This window comes from Panicum virgatum, chromosome 3K (assembly GCF_016808335.1).
Source record: "Panicum virgatum strain AP13 chromosome 3K, P.virgatum_v5, whole genome shotgun sequence".
Lineage (NCBI taxonomy): Eukaryota > Viridiplantae > Streptophyta > Magnoliopsida > Poales > Poaceae > Panicum > Panicum virgatum.
The window spans coordinates 63066449-63083168 of NC_053138.1; the positions used below are offsets into that span (position 1 = coordinate 63066449).

The 16720-nt window shown below is 50.5% G+C and overlaps 1 protein-coding gene across 1 annotated transcript; it reads left to right on the forward strand.

Moving 5' to 3' along the window:
• The first annotated feature begins 694 nt into the window (after positions 1-694).
• On the forward strand, positions 695-15563 carry LOC120700198 (G-type lectin S-receptor-like serine/threonine-protein kinase At2g19130). The gene is made up of 2 exons (XM_039984416.1): positions 695-1321; positions 13096-15563. Exons 1-2 carry the CDS (start codon positions 1141-1143, stop codon positions 15366-15368), a joined length of 2454 nt encoding a protein of 817 aa, XP_039840350.1. The 5' UTR covers positions 695-1140; the 3' UTR covers positions 15369-15563.
• The last annotated feature ends 1157 nt before the right edge of the window (positions 15564-16720 follow it).

The window sequence follows — 16720 nt, forward strand, 5'->3', positions numbered from 1 at the left end:
GAAACATTCTTAATCGTGACTACAACTACTCGTATGTGTTGAAGTATAAGTAAATTGCTCATCTCTTTCCATCAGTTTAAGCTTTTGGTTTGACATGGTTGGTGTATATAACTCAATGTGGTATCAAAGCCAAAGGTCTCGAGTTTGAATCCTGACAGACGCGATTAAATAAATTATTGCGGCCGGCTCCTAATTTCTACATTGAGGTCTGAGGGAGCCTGCACGCGAGGTGGAGTGTTGAAATATAAGTGATTTGTCCACATCTTTCCATCGATTTAAACTTTTGTACTGTCGAATTGGGTTAGTTCATGCAACTCAATAGTATGCACAACCTGAGTAGTGCTACAACGAGCGATGAGAATAAAGCAGGTAAAACAGTTAGCATTTCCATGTTGATCGATCGTATAAACAAGAGCTAGGCGGCAACACGTACTTATAATGACCTCGATCTCTGATCGACCTTCTTTGCATTGTATTTTCGATTTCCATGCATGCTTGTAGACTCGACCTGCATGCCGTGTGGACTGTGCATAGAGTACCGTTGCCAAAAATGCTACTCTCTGCTACATGTCGTGCAGACTGGACGGACATCGCTGCCAAAAAACCAATTGCCGTGCGACTTGCGTTTTGCATTGGGTCTGCCGTTCCAATTTCGCCGTGTTTGAATTTGAATTCCATGCATGTATCCAAGATTCCAATGCAAGTCGGTCGTCTCAGATGGATTGGACTGGGAGCACACATGCTTGAATATGTGGGCCTACAATTTTTAGCTGCCGACCGTTCTCCATCATTTGCAGAATTTTTGCCCACCACCGGTCAATTAATAAGAGGCGCCGCCGTACCCGGGCAGAGTTTGTCAATTCCGATCCGTTACATGACCGATTCACTCCCGTCGACGTCGTCGCTCCTGCCGGAGTTTGTTGTGGCCTAACTTCCATCAACATCATGCTAGACCTGATGATTCTAGAAATGGCAGAAAGTCTCCAACATGTGTTCTCGGCTTGTCGCTAGATCTTACCGCGCATCAGCCCATAAAAAGGGCTCGCCCGACCACAATGTTCATCAAATTGCTTAAAATCTCTCTCTCTCTCTCTCTCTCTCTCTCTCTCTCTCTCTCTCTCTCTCTCTCTCTCTGCATCCATGGAAACCACCATTAGCGCTCTTGGTCCGGGTGCACTCTACATGTTGGTCATGTTGCTTTTGTCTTTACAAGGATCTCCCACTGGAGCTACTGATGTGATCACAGCGACGCAGCCGCTCTCCGGGCAACAGAAGCTGGTCTCCCAGGGTGGCAAGTTCGCTATGGGATTTTACCAACCAAGTAATTAACTTCTTCATCCATATCCCATCCGAATTATTGAACATATGTCAATGGCGATTGTCTTGTTCTTTGGTTCCGATATGTCATGCTGTTCTGGTTTTGCTTTCTTTGTCGTCTGATCAAAGGTCTAATGATCCTTAAATCACAAAAAAATGATTTCCCACGCATGTATATATTCTCTCGTTAAGAAGAGGAAAAGTGATAAGCATATAATACAATCCGTGCTCACTACTACAGAAACACCAATTAGTCTTGATCCCCAACTCCCTTTAGTTCTGGTTGCTACAACCGGGACTACGAATCTGTGACTAAAATTCCCAAGCTTTAGTTCCACTAGCTACAACTAGGACAAAAGGGTTCGTGACGCTACAAAATTTTTGCACCCCATGGGAATCAAATCCAAGACCTCTTGTCTCATGCACAATTTGCTTACCACCCCACTATCCAGTACATGTGATTCTACATGGGATGTCTTTCTTTTGAACTAACCTGTGGAGGGCTCTTTAGTCCCGGGTGGTGCCACGAATCGGGATTAAAGGGCCCTTTCGTGCCCTAGGCGCTGGAACCGGGACTAATGTCAATATTAGTCCCAGGTCTAATACCACCTGGGACAAATGTGGAGGATCAAAGACTGTGGGACCGAAGCCGGCGACCAGAGGGGGGGTGAATGGGAGCCGATCAAAATTTCTTCCGAAATTCAAACCGTCGGCCTATGTCCCAAAATCGCCCAAGCCCTCAAGCGTTCTGACCAAAGTTTGGGGTAACTATAGAAAAGATAACCCAACACAAAAGGCCTCGAACGAGCGAGCGAACCCACGAAGCAAAACGGAAGCGAATCGGGAAAGCTGCAGAACTGATCTGCCTGGACCGGTCTGACCGGTGCGCTGTACCGGTCTGACCGGTCGTGCCTACCGGTCTGACCGGTAGCACCCAGAAAACCCCCGAGAAATTTGATTCAAACAGTGAATCCCGAGCAAACGACCACGAAATCCGACGAAACTTGGGGGAATGCTTCGCCCCTACCCCGTGAGCATATCCCCAAAAGATCTCGTCCCAAAGATCAACGAATCGTGAGAATTATGGGGGAGATCAAAAGGGATTGGGGTTTTCTCAAACACTCAAGAACTCGAATTCGAACACGTCAGTGATTCCAGAGGGTTTAGGTCAGAGTTGGGAGCACGGGAATCACAGCAAAGAACTCGAGGCCTCCTCTCAATCAAGTGTGCCAAAAACGAAATCGAAAATCCATTGCACAAGGCACAAAACCAGGGGATTGAATCAAATCAAAAGCCCAGAGGGCACGAGGAGGATAGGGCCTCCTTTCCCAATCAAATCCCTTACAAGGTTTCAACAATCCATGGACAAAATCAACTCAAACGAGAGGAACAGAGGGAGGGAGACGCAGGGGCGGCGGCCTGGAGAAACAGAGAGTCCACGAACAGATTACAAAAGCCACTCTTAACCTAACACAAGTGAAGGGGTATATATACCCGCGGGACCGGTCAGACCGGTACGTTGGACCGGTCAGACCGGTTGGTTAGACCGGTCAGACCGGTTGGCCTGCAGCACCCCCTGTACAACGATCTCATCCGACGACCGAGGTTCTTTCTTCGAAACGAAGTCTTCTCCGCGATGCCGCCGTCTTGATGAAGATCCAGTCCGCGGTTTTGGAGGGTCCGCGAAACCCGGGTAGGTGGCCAGTTTTGAGAAAACCGCCAAAACCTCACACGCGGGGAGATTCCCGCCTCCACGCCGTGGCCCTAGACGCCGTTCCCGCCTCGGCCTTCTGACGGCCCTAGACGTCGCCCGATGCCCGTCACCTCCTCGCCCGCAGCGAGGCCCTAGACGTCGTCGACGCCCGTCGCCTCCGTCAGTCCCGAGACCGACGCCCGTGCCTCCACGACTCGGCGTCTTCAACCGCAGTCTGCCTCCTTGGTTTTGTGGCGCAAACCAAGAAACCCACCTTCCGTCGCCGCTTGCGCCCTCGATCCAGGAGTGGACGCCACAGCTGCCGCCCGGTCCGAGCTCCGGTCCCGGCTGCCCTTCACCGCCGTCCACCGCACGGTCCATCGGCCACAGCACCTCCACGGCAGCTCCCCGTCGACACTCGACGCCCGTGTACCTGCAATCCAAAGACCCAGCGCACGATCACACCGCACAGTTGACAATTCACTCATCACAAGCAGGATAGAGTACTCAACATTCCTCAATCTCCCCCTTGATGAGTGCATTGTCAACACAGCACAAATGAACCAAGAGAAGTGAAACCAAAGAAGAACAAAGAAGCACGAAAGAGAAGAACTCAAGCAAGTGACAAAAAGCTAAGAAAGGCAAGAACAGTCACTTACACAAGCAAAAATCGATCCCCTAAGACAAGGGCAATGGCTCGACGCAATCGATCAAAAGCCACAACATGACTCCTCAAAGACAGAGGTAACGCTCGACGCAGTCATGCAAGAAGCAGAGGGGAAACGAGGAAAACCCGGAGCCAAGAACAAAGCAGAAACTCCTCAAGCAAAGCTTTTCCCTCTCACAAGTGCAACTCTCCCAAAATGATGCACTCTCAAAGCCCTGTGCACAACAAGTTTTTCAAAAATCAAACAAGTCTCCCCCTTGTTCGATCACTTCTCTCAAAATTCTCCCCCTTGTTGGCACATGCACACATCAAGCCTAAAACGACCTAAAGCTCCCCCTGAAGCTGAAACTCCCCCTGAACAGATGCTATGCAAAGAATGCAATGCAGGAGGTGTAAGTGAAAGCATTCAGGGATACAAGGATATGAGCAACATCTAGTCACAAGCACGTGTGCATCCATAAACAGGACCTGCATCTAGCTCAACAGGGTATATCAAATCAGTCTAGAGCTAGGCAAGTTCAGTTTAGGAGAAATAAAAGCATCACCCATGATCTAGCACTAACAAGTAGGGAATAGAAAGCAGTGCTACTCAAACTCATACAGGTGAGCCAAAACAGCCAAAACAAGTTGCCAACATTCATTTTTCAATCAATTTTTATATCAATCAATTTTAAGTGCCAGGGGTTGAAAGCTTGTCATGCTTTACTTAGCAACGAGGCCAAGCCTATGCCAAAAGACAATCAGAAGCTTAAAGCACTCGTTTCAGTCATGCACAGCCTTGTCCGGGTTCTCACAAGTGCAAAGTGAGCCGTCCCGAAAGCTCGATCAGTGCGACAAGCAATCCCACCTGGATCTTTTCAATCCATTTCAAGAACAGTTCAAGCAATTTTATCAGATTTAGATCAATTCAAGTATGAATTGCTGAACGAAAAGCCACACTAGCATGAATAAGATAGCAAAGCATATCAACACGCCCTAACATGCTAGTAGCCAAGACAGGGTGATCATGTTTTCAGATTTTCAAATCAAAATAGCTTAACTCAGATGATGTCATATACACAATGGAGCAAGCTATACATGATCAAGTTTATCAACTCACACTAGTAGGCACTAGAAGATCATAGCAATGTATTCAAGAATGCTAGTGCAAGTGAGACAATGCAAAATGCAAACATGTACAATGCATATGCACAATGCAACTACCAAACCTAGAAAAACAAAGAGAAGCAAAATAAAGACCTACCAAGCTAACCAAAACAAAAATCAGCGATCAAAAGGGGTAACACACCCCAAGCTCCCCTCGCAAGCGAGCAAAAGTGTCCTGCTCTAGCGGTTTGGTGAGGATATCTGCAGTTTGCCTCTTAGATGGGACATGGATCAAATCTATGTGTCCTCTCTCATGGTTGTCTCACAGGAAATGGAATCGGATGTCTATGTGCTTCGTTCTGGAGTGTAGGACAGGGTTCTTTGCAATGCTAATGGCTGACATGTTGTCTACAAAGATGGGAACCCTACCGAAACTCAAGCCATAATCCTGCAAGGTTTGTTTCATCCAAATTATCTGGGAGCAGCAGCTAGCAGCGGCAACATACTCAGCTTCTGTGGAAGAAAGTGCTACACTAGCCTGCTTGCGAGAGGACCAAGACACCAAAGATGTACCGAGAAATTGACAAGTGCCGGATGTCGACTTGCGATCCAACCGACACCCACCGAAATCGGCATCAGAAAAGCCCACCAAAACCAGAGAAGAATCCGCAGAATACCAAAGATCAAATTCAGGGGTGAATTTCAAATACCTGAAGATGCGTTTCACCACCTGCCTGTGGGAGGTGCGTGGCGAAGCCTGATATCGCGCGCAGAGGCAGACGCCGAACTGGATGTCCGGTCGCGTCGCCGTCAGGTACAGGAGAGAGCCGATCATGCTCCTGTACTCCTTCTGGTCCACCGCCTCGCCATCCAAGTCCTCATCAAGTGCCGTAGATGTGCTGATCGGAGTCGGCTGAGGAGACAAGTCACTCATGTCGAATTTCCGCAGCAAGTCTCTAGTGTACTTGGCTTGATGGACAAAAGTGCCCTGAGGAGTTTGCTTGATCTGCAGCCCGAGGAAGAACTGCAACTCACCCATCATGCTCATCTCGAACTCCCTGGACATCTGCTCAGAAAACTTGGAGACAAGAGCGTGAGAAGAGCCACCAAAGATAATATCATCCACGTATATCTGAACTAAAAGAAAATCAGTGCCAGATCACATGAGGAACAAAGTCTTATCCACACATCCCATTTTAAAACCCTGAGCCAGCAAAAAAAGGTTTTCAATCTATCATACCAAGCTCTAGGTGCCTGTTTCAAACCGTAAAGAGCTTTCTGAAGTTTATAAACACGGTTTGGAAACTTGGGATTTTCGAAACCAGGGGGTTGCTTTACATAAACCTCTTCTTCGATAAAACCATTCAAGAAGGCAGATTTAACATCCATTTGAAAAACCTTAAAACCCTTGGAAGCAGCAAATGCAAGAAAGATTCGAATAGCTTCCAAACGAGCAACAGGAACAAAGATTTCCTCAAAATCAATACCCTCTTTTTGGCAAAACCCCTGGGCAACAAGACGAGCCTTGTTTCGAACAACCAAACCATCCTCACCCTGCTTGTTTTTGAAAACCCACTTCGTTCCGATGGGATTACAAGCAGGTGGAGGCTCGACTAAAACCCAAACTTGGTTTCTTTCAAAATTTTCAAGTTCCTCATGCATGGCATTGACCCAATTAGAATCAGAAAGAGCATGTCCAATATCTTTGGGCTCAAAAGAGGCAACAAACGCTGAATGAGCAAAGCCAGCGATACTTGTTACCTTGGACCTGGTGACTCGCTCGTTGAGATCACCTAGCATCTGTTGAGGTCGATGGCGGCGCTGAATGTGTCGCGGTGCTTCCCGTGTCGAAGTCGCCTCCTCCTCAACCAAAGCTGGTGCCTCCTCAGGTGCAGCTGGTGAAGCCTGAGTCACCTCCTTGAACAGCCCCCGTGAAGTAGACGTAGTCGGATCGGGGCCGTCGTAATCGTCCGAGCTCGTATCAGAGATAGCCGGGTCCACAGCACGCGTGGTAGCCTCAGCCTCGCCATCTGCAGCTTCTTCCTCCTCATCTTCAAAGATGGAGGTGCCGAGCTCATCATCTCCTGCAACTTCAAAGACAGAAGAATTGCACGGTGCAGTCTCGTCGAAAGTGACTTCACAAGTCTCTCTGACGATGTTAGTATCAATAATCAGCACACGGTACGCTCTAGAGTGAGAAGCATAACCGAGAAAGACACCGTCAGACGAGCGAGACTCAAACTTATCAAGATTTCCATCTTTCAGCACAAAGCACCGGCAACCGAAAACTCTGAGATGGCCAACACGGGGCTGGCGTCCAAACCGCAACTCATAAGAAGTCCTGTGCATGAAAGCATGCAAGAAAATGCGGATGGACACGTAACAAGCGGTGTTAACCGCCTCAGCCCAGTATTTGCGAGGAGTCCTATGCTCATCGAGCATCGTCCTCGCCATCTCAACCAGCGTCCGATTCTTCCGCTCTACAACTCCATTCTGCTGTGGAGTGTAGGGAGAAGAATACTGGTGTTCGAGCCCTTGATCACTGCAAAAGGCGTCAAAACGAGTGTTTTTGAATTATGTGCCATTATCAGAGCGGATCGCTCGCATGGCCTGGGGTAGCTCATTTTTCAACCTCAAGATCAAGTCTCGAACAAACTCGAAAGCCTTATCCTTGGTTCTCATGAAAAAGACCCAAGAATAGCGAGAAAAGTCGTCCACAATCACAAGCACGTACCACTTCCCACCAACAGACATCACCCTGGAAGGACCGACAGTGTCCATGTGTAGCAACTCTCCAGGGTGAGAGGTCATCACCTGATTAACAGGCGGATGTGAAGTGGCAATCATCTTCCCGTGGCGACACAGGATGGCAAACAAGGTCCTTTTCAAACTTCAATTTGGGCAAACCTCGAATCAGGCCAAGTGAGCTCAGTCTCGACAACAAATCGAAGCTCAAATGTCCTAGTCTCCTATGCCACTTCCACAAATCAGAAGAAGGACCAGCCATCAAGCAATGAGAAGGGCCAAAAGGAGTTCCAGAGAAGTCAACCAAGAAAACTTCGATCACGAGGTGTAATCCGGCAAACCAAATCTCCCCTGGAATCCAAAACATGTGAACAGCCCTCTTTGAAGCGAACCTCAAACCCCTCATCAAGAAGTTGTGAAACAGAAAGCAAATTAAATCCAAGATTCGAAACCAAAGCAACTTCTCTCAGGGTGAAGCGATCAGAAACCCGAACAGCGCCAAGTCCACGTACCTTTCCTCTTCCATTATCCCCGAACACAATGTACTCCTTTGAGCGCATCGGGGTGAGGCTGGAGAACCATTTGTCATTTCTGGTCATGTGGCGCGAACAACCGGAGTCCATGATCCACCTGTTCTCCAAGCCTCCGACCTGCACATCAGTAGTGAGACAAAGGGTGAGCAAATGTCTCAACACTGGGGTTAGCAAAGTGAGAAGCAAACCAGTGTCGAGCCATTTGCTCTACAGAAGGGTTAGCAAAACCAGACAAAGCGTATCCCCCGTCCCGTCTACCGCGTGACTGACGAACACCACCGCGAGGAAAGCGTGGAGCCTCAAAACCTCCTCCAAAGCCTCGGTCTCGTGGTCCATAGCCGTACTGAAAACGACCAGGAGCACTGCCGGCAAAGCGACCACCTGCTGGAGCACGGTAACCACCACCGTCTCCCTGACCTCCACCTACACGGCGCGCCCTAGCATCTCGCCTATCACCACGCCGAGAAGGACCATGCACCCGAGCAGAGTACATGTCCACGTTCCGTCTCTCCTGCTCTCTCCTCACAGCCCGCTTCCTCCTGAAGCAAAACTCCTCCAGGTGACCTTCCCTGTCACAGAACTCGCAGTGGTACCTCACCTCACGCTTGGGAGGTGGAGGCCTAGCCTGCGGACGGGGAGGAGCGGCCCTCTTCTTCTGGGCAACCTGGGCTGTGGCAGCAGGGAGCATGTCGAGGGAGTTCCTCAGCTCATTGGGCTTTGGAACCCAAACCTGCTTCTGCGGAGGTGCTTTCGGTGGTTCTTTAAGCACACCATCCGCGGGGTCAACAAGCGAAGGCTGCGTGCTCGTACTAGCAATATTTCTAGCAGCCTTGCCAATCTTACCATACAACCTGTCAAAGTCTGACTTCGAGTATGTGTAACCAACCCCAAACCCATCACCACGCTTGAACTGCTTAATCATCATGCCCAACTGCGGCTCACTAGCAGAAACCCAACTAAGAATCGCCCTAAGATAGGTATTCTCATTCTCCAGGTTGGCTTTCTCTACCGCAAGATTATCCAAATCAGAGATCAAACCAGGGCAAACAGAGCAGTCAATAGGTGGGCTAGACTCTATGACCTTAGTCTTTCCAAAAGACTTGATCAAGGCGTTCTTCTCCTCTAGCTCCAACCTAAGCGTGGGACAAAGCTTACAAGCGCCAAGCAAAACTGGCCTAGACTTCATCTCCTCTAGCTCGCACACAACAGTAGCAAACTTAGACTGCAACGAAGCTAGATCAGACTTAAAGATAGGACACTCCTCGCATTCAAGCACATCGCTAACAATAGGAGCATCCTTAACCAATTCTAGTTCATGCTTGGCCTTAGCGAGCTCATGAGACACGTCAGCAAGCGAAATCTTAGCAACATCTAAGTTCGCGACGTTCTCATCATGCTTGGCACGGAGAGCAACAAGATTGTTCATGTGAGATATGCAGCCAGCGCACTCATCCTCACTAGACTTCTACCTAGCACAAGCCAGCTCAGCCCTAAGCTTTCTACGCTCTCTAGCTGCTTCCTTAAGCAGCCTCTTCTGGTTGTCGAGAGCGGCATACAACTCCCTAACCTCTGTATCAAGCAGGTCGATCGTGGAGTTTACCTCTGAATCGCTCTCGGATCCAGGAGAAGAGCCGGAGTGCGTCGGTGTAGCATGTCCACCCGAAGATGCACGAGCACCATCGGCTTCACCCGCCATGGTGCAGAAGCTCTTGCGCCGACCGGCCGCCAAGCAAAGGCCGATGAAGCCGGTGGCTTCCTTGTCCCGCTTCTTCTTCTTCTTGTCGTCGTCGTCGGAGGTCGGTGAAGAAGAGCGGTTGGTGTAGGAGCTCTTGTCGAGGTCGCTGAGCTGCGCCAGGAAGGCCTTCTCCCGCTTCTTGGCCTTGTACTGGAAGCGCTTCTTGAGCGACTCCTTGTCGAACCATCCTCCCCGGTCACGACTGCGGTGCTTGTGGCGCCGACGCTCCTTGTTGGAGCCTCCCTCGTCGTGGTCACGGTGGTAGTAGTAGTCGAAGGAGTTGTTCTGGCCACCGCCGGACTTCTTGGGGCAATCGGCGACGAAGTGGTTCAGATCGCCGCAGTTGTAGCACCCGGGGTTCTTCTTCCTCTGCCTGTTGTGGTAGACGCGCTGGAACTTGCTGATGAGGAGACACAAGTCGTCGTCGCCCAGCGTCTCCAGCTGTTCATCTGAAACAGAGGGCAAAGAGGCAAGAGAAAAGCCAAGAGCAGAGTTAGCGTTAGAGCTCGATCCACCTGGGCCAGTCACAAGAGCGACACTCTTGGAAGGAGGGGTACCATTGAGCTTGGCTCGTGTCTGGTTATCCACCTCCATGGCCTTGAGCTTGCTGAAAAGCTCGTTCACCGTCAGAGTCTCATAGCTAGCAGACTCAATGATGGTGTTCACCTTGAGATCCCACACAGAGCGATCAAGTGCGTAAAGCAACTTAAGGGCCTTCTCGTGCTCTGTGTACTCAAGGGCACCAGCAGATCTGTTCGCATTGACCTTGTTCACAATCGACTGAAAACGACTGAACATCAGGTCAATGCTCTCACCCGGCTCCTGTGTGAAGTTCTCGTACTCACGCCGGTGAGTCTCGAATAGTCTGGCCTTCACCTGAGGTGTACCCTCATGGTAGTTCTCAAGGCACGTCCAAATTTTGTGGGCTTCCTGAAAACCCTGGACGCGTGAGAACTCCGCACGAGAAATGCCAGCGAACAAGACATTGACGGCCTTGGCGTTAGCCTCGTGCTGGGTCACCTGAAGAGGCATGGTCCGAACAGCCAGAACCTCGTAAAGCTGGTTTGTGGTAATTTCCCAGACCTCGGCTCCCATGCTCTGCAGGAAGGCTCTCATGCGAACCTTCCAGTAGGCATAGTCCTCGCCGGAAAACACTGGGATCTTACCAAGACTCGCCATGGTCGCCGAGTGGTTTTCGAACCGGTTAAGGTACTGAAAACCTCAACCAGGCTCTGATACCAATTGTGGGACCGAAGCCGGTGACCAGAGGGGGGTGAATGGGAGCCGATCAAAATTTCTTCCGAAATTCAAACCGTCGGCCTATGTCCCAAAATCGCCCAAGCCCTCAAGCGTTCTGACCAAAGTTTGGGGTAACTATAGAAAAGCTAACCCAACACAAAAGGCCTCGAACGAGCGAGCGAACCCACGAAGCAAAACGGAAGCGAATCGGGAAAGTTGCAGAACTGATCTGCCTGGACCGGTCTGACCGGTGCGCTAGACCGGTCTGACCGGTGCGCTGTACCGGTCTGACCGGTCGTGCCTACCGGTCTGACCGGTAGCACCCAGAAAACCCCCGAGAAATTTGATTCAAACAGTGAATCCCGAGCAAACGACCACGAAATCCGACGAAACTTGGGGGAATGCTTCGCCCCTACCCCGTGAGCATATCCCCAAAAGATCTCGTCCCAAAGATCAACGAATCGTGAGAATTATGGGGGAGATCAAAAGGGATTGGGGTTTTCTCAAACACTCAAGAACTCGAATTCGAACACGTCAGTGATTCCAGAGGGTTTAGGTCAGAGTTGGGAGCACGGGAATCACAGCAAAGAACTCGAGGCCTCCTCTTAATCAAGTGTGCCAAAAACGAAATCGAAAATCCATTGCACAAGGCACAAAACCAGGGGATTGAATCAAATCAAAAGCCCAGACGGCACGAGGAGGATAGGGCCTCCTTTCCCAATCAAATCCCTTACAAGGTTTCAACAATCCATGGACAAAATCAACTCAAACGAGAGGAACAGAGGGAGGGAGACGCAGGGGCGGCGGCCTAGAGAAACAGAGAGTCCACGAACAGATTACAAAAGCCACTCTTAACCTAACACAAGTGAAGGGGTATATATACCCGCGGGACCGGTCAGACCGGTACGCTGGACCGGTCAGACCGGTTGGTTAGACCGGTCAGACCGATGCCAGGGACCGGTCAGACCGATTGGCCTGCAGCACCCCCCTGTACAACGATCTCATCCGACGACCGAGGTTCTTTCTTCGAAACGAAGTCTTCTCCGCGATGCTGCCGTCTTGATGAAGATCCAGTCCGCGGTTTTGGAGGGTCCGCGAAACCCGCGTAGGTGGCCGGTTTTGAGAAAACCACCAAAACCTCACACGCGGGAAGATTCCCGCCTCCACGCCGTGGCCCTAGACGCCGTTCCCGCATCGGCCTTCTGACGGCCCTAGACGCCGCCCGACGCCCGTCACCTCCTCGCCCGCAGCGAGGCCCTAGACGCCGTCGACTCCCGTCGCCTCCGTCAATCCCGAGACCGACGCCCGTGCCTCCACGACTCGGCGTCTTCAACCGCAGTCTGCCTCCTTGGTTTTGTGGCGCAAACCAAGAAACCCGCCTTCCGTCGCCGCTTGCGCCCTCGATCCAGGAGTGGACGCCACAGCTGCCGCCCGGTCCGAGCTCCGGTCCCGGCTGCCCTTCACCGCCGTTCACCGCACGGTCCATCGGCCACAGCACCTCCACGGCAGCTCCCCGTCGACACTCGACGCCCGTGTACCTGCAATCCAAAGACCCAGCGCACGATCACACCGCACGGTTGACAATTCACTCATCACAAGCAGGATAGAGTACTCAACATTCCTCAAAGACCCTTTATGTAGTAGTGGCAGCTAATAGTTAGTGTAGCTATTATTCATCTTGTAGAGCGAGCTATCACAATTAACCTACATAATATTGTTAAATATCTGGGATCAGGGTCCCTATAGAGAGTTTATGTAGTGGGGGACCAAATTAATTATCGTGCATCATTTGTACCTTTATAGATAAGGATCCATGGCATATATACTCAGTGTCACCATCTGCTGCATAATAGAGTTGATGGTTTTACTATGGCTATCTATTCAATCACTAAACCAACATGAGCTAATAATATCACAATTGGTTGCCTTATAGAGCTGATGGTACGTAGCCATTGGTTGTTAGAGGTAACCTGTCAATACCATCGATGTGACAGCCCAAAGTCGTAATAAAAACGATGGCCATGTATTTAAAGTATAAATTGTGTCTTCTTCGGTGATGGAAAATTATTTTTTATTATAGGTGGTGGACCCCAAGACAAGTGGTACATTGCAATATGGTATAACAAGGTGCAAAAAGTGACTCCGGTGTGGATAGCCAACAGGGAGACACCGATCTCCAACCCAGACTCATCAGTGTTAACTATCTGGACAGATGGTAACCTAGTTCTTCTCAACAAGTCTAGATCCATAGTCTGGTCCAGCAACACCTCAGTCACTGCTGGAGCCTCCAACACCACCACTGTTGCTGTGCTTCTAAATACCGGCAACCTAGTTCTAGCATATGCATCCAACACCTCTAATATGATATGGCAGAGCTTTGATCACCCCACAGACACCCAGCTTCCCGGCATGAAGTTTGGACGGAACAAGCTCACAGGTGTGAGCAACCGCCAAGTCTCATGGAGAGACCATACAGACCCATCTCCAGGCATCTTCTCACTTGTGATGGACCCAAACATAACAGCACAATACCTATTTATATGGAACAATTCTCGATCCTACTTCACACCTGGCAAATTCAACCCCCAGACAGGCGCATTTGCCGGCATACCGTCGATGACGGTGATGTCGCGGCCGAACTCGGTATACTCATACGAGTATGTGGACAATGACAAGGAGGAGTACTTCTTGCTCACGGTCAATGACGACAACATCTTCCTCCGTACCGTGATCGACCCATCCGGTCAGCAAAAGGGGATGGTATGGATGGAGGAGAAGCAAGATTGGATGCTATACTTTGTGGAGCCCAGTGATCTGTGCTCTGTCTATTCTGCTTGTGGGGCTTTCAGCTGGTGCGCCGTGGACAGTGTCCCTATGTGCAGCTGCCTTTGGGGCTTCAGCCCGCAGAGCCCAACTGAATGGAGCTCAGGAAACTACACTGGAGGCTGCACCAGGAATGTTGCGTTACCATGCCGCCTGAGTGGCGGAGGCTCAACGCCATCGATGAGTAGTGGATATGAGGAGGATAGATTCTACGTTACCAACAATGTGAGGTTGCCTGATGGGTCACAGGTTGTGCAAGCTACGACCATAAGTGACTGCGAGGTAGCCTGCCTTCACAACTGTTCTTGCTTGGCCTACTCTTACAACGGCACCTGCTCTCTTTGGTACAATGATTTGGTGAACCTGCAACAAGATCTTGACAACAGAGGGGATAATATCTTCATCCGGCTTCCTGCTTCTGAGATCCGGCACACCAAATCTATTAGAGGGCGAACAATAGGTCTTGCCATCGGAGTCTCTGCACTCACATTGGGTGTGAGCCTTATTGGTGTCTTGTGTCTTCTTAGAAGGAGAAGGATCAAGGGTTTACATAACATTGACATGAACTTGATGGCTTTTGGGTACAGAGACATGAAATTGATAACCAAGAACTTTACTGATAAGCTAGGTGGAGGTTCTTTTGGCTCTGTGTTCAAAGGAGTCCTTCAGGATGGCACTGTTGTAGCAATCAAGAGGCTCGAAGGTGTTCATCAAGGTGAGAAGCAGTTCCGGGCAGAGATGAGTACAATTGGAAACATTCACCATCTAAACCTGATCCGGTTGGTAGGGTTTTGCTCCGAGGGAGAGCACCGGCTGCTCGCCTACGAGTACATGGCACATGGTTCACTGGATGGGTGCCTGTTCAAGACTAGCTCTGATGATTTACTGCCTTGGAAGACGAGATACCAAATAGCTATTGGAGTTGCCAAAGGGTTAACTTACCTGCATGACAAATGCAGGGATTGCATCATCCATTGTGATATCAAGCCACAGAACATATTGTTGGACACATCCTTTGTTCCTAAAGTGTCAGATTTCGGACTAGCAAAGCTGCTAGGCCGGGATTTCAGCAGGGTCATGACGACGATGCGAGGAACCATCGGGTATCTGGCACCTGAATGGATAAGCGGCACGGCCATCACCACGAAAGCTGATGTGTTCAGCTACGGGATGATGCTCTTTGAGATCATCTCACACAAAAGAAATATAGATGAGCATGGTGGAGACCGACGTGTGGACAAGTTCTTCCCGATACTTGTTGCGGAGAAAATTCAAGAAGGAAATGTGCAGGCGCTGTTGGATTCTGACCTGAGAAGGGACGTTGACTTTGAGGAGCTCAAGAGGGCTTGCATGGTTGCCTGTTGGTGTGTCCAGGAAGACGAGTCCTCTAGGCCGACCATGGGAGCAGTTGTACAAATGTTGGAAGGCCTCATAGAGGTTACTATGCCACCAGTTCCACGATATCTTAAGGTTCTTGCTGAATCTGCGTACCAACCATCGACTGTCTCGGACAAGCTGGCTGCGGTGTAGTTACAAGCTTGTTGCACTGCGTATATGTATGTTCATTTCATCAGAAGACATCCTCATATGTGATGAGTTTTTCTTTATGTATATATACACACCTGTAAAAATTAAAGGTTTCTCATAACTGTAGTGGATCATTATTCGTGGTTTAGTTTATTGATTTATATATAAAGTGAGGCTAAAATGCCTCTCATCTGATGATATATGTATGCATTGTAAGGTTGATCTCATCTGACCCAGTCCAACGACTGAGTCAGACCCCTCTCACGCACCCTGATCGGGGGGTGCTCTTGCCCTTTCGCTAGCAAGTGGGCCCCCCTTTGTGCAGCGCCAATATAAAAAAGGAAAGGATGACGAGGGGGCACGGTGATTAAAGTTCGCCGTGCCTCAGTTTTCCAAGAACCCAAGACTCGATCCGATCTAAGAGAGGGCGCTGAAGCAAAGGGAAGGTCTCACGCCGGCCTTGACCTCGAACGACTTCGGCATACCTCGAGCTCCACGGCGGCGTCATGAACATCGGCAAGGTATTTTCCTTAACAGAAAGTAAGTTTCCCAATCGATCTACTCCTAGGAGATCTAAAGAATTTTAACAATGGTATCAGAGCCACTCTAGCGAGTAGATCTAGTTTGGGGAAAAGAAAAGAAAGAAATTTTGATCTCGGATCGAAAGAGGAAAAGAAAGAATGGATTCGATCCAAATCGGATCGAGAGAAAGAGACTCTAACCCTAGAACAATCAAAGAAAAGAAGGGACGGAGAGGAGCAGGGACCAACCTGGATCTCTCGCCGCCAGTTAACATCGCCGGTCGTCGCTCGGACACTGCACGAAAAGTCGGGCCGAGCCACTGCTCAACGCCGTCTCGTCGGCTTGAGGGCTCGGACTCGAGCACCACCGCAAGGCCGCTCGACGGCGGCGCGCTTGCTACCCTAGCATCCATTTCTCCTCCTCCTCCTTTCACTGCGCCGAGTGGCGGCGGCTATGGCGGCCGGAGGGGCGCGGCGCCCCTTCGCCGGAGCCGGTGAGGAGCGGCGCATCCGGCACGTGGCCGTAGTCCTCCCCCCCTCTCTCTCTCTCTGCACCACCAAACAGCGGCGGGCTCTGGGCGGAGATGGTGGCCGGCGCCGCCGTCGGCCCCCCTTGACGGCCGCAGTGGTGGACGGCGCCGCCGTGGGGCCTCTCGCCGGCGGGTTTTGCTCCCGCGAGGATGACGGGTGGCCGTCCGATGCCGATCCAACGGCCAGGGACGCTCGGATCCAGATGGGCTGGGCTGCCGCTGAGCTGGGTCGAGCCAAGCTAAGAGCGGGCGGACTGGGCCGCGCGAGCGCGCGTGTGGGCCGCACGCGGGAGCGCAGCGCGCG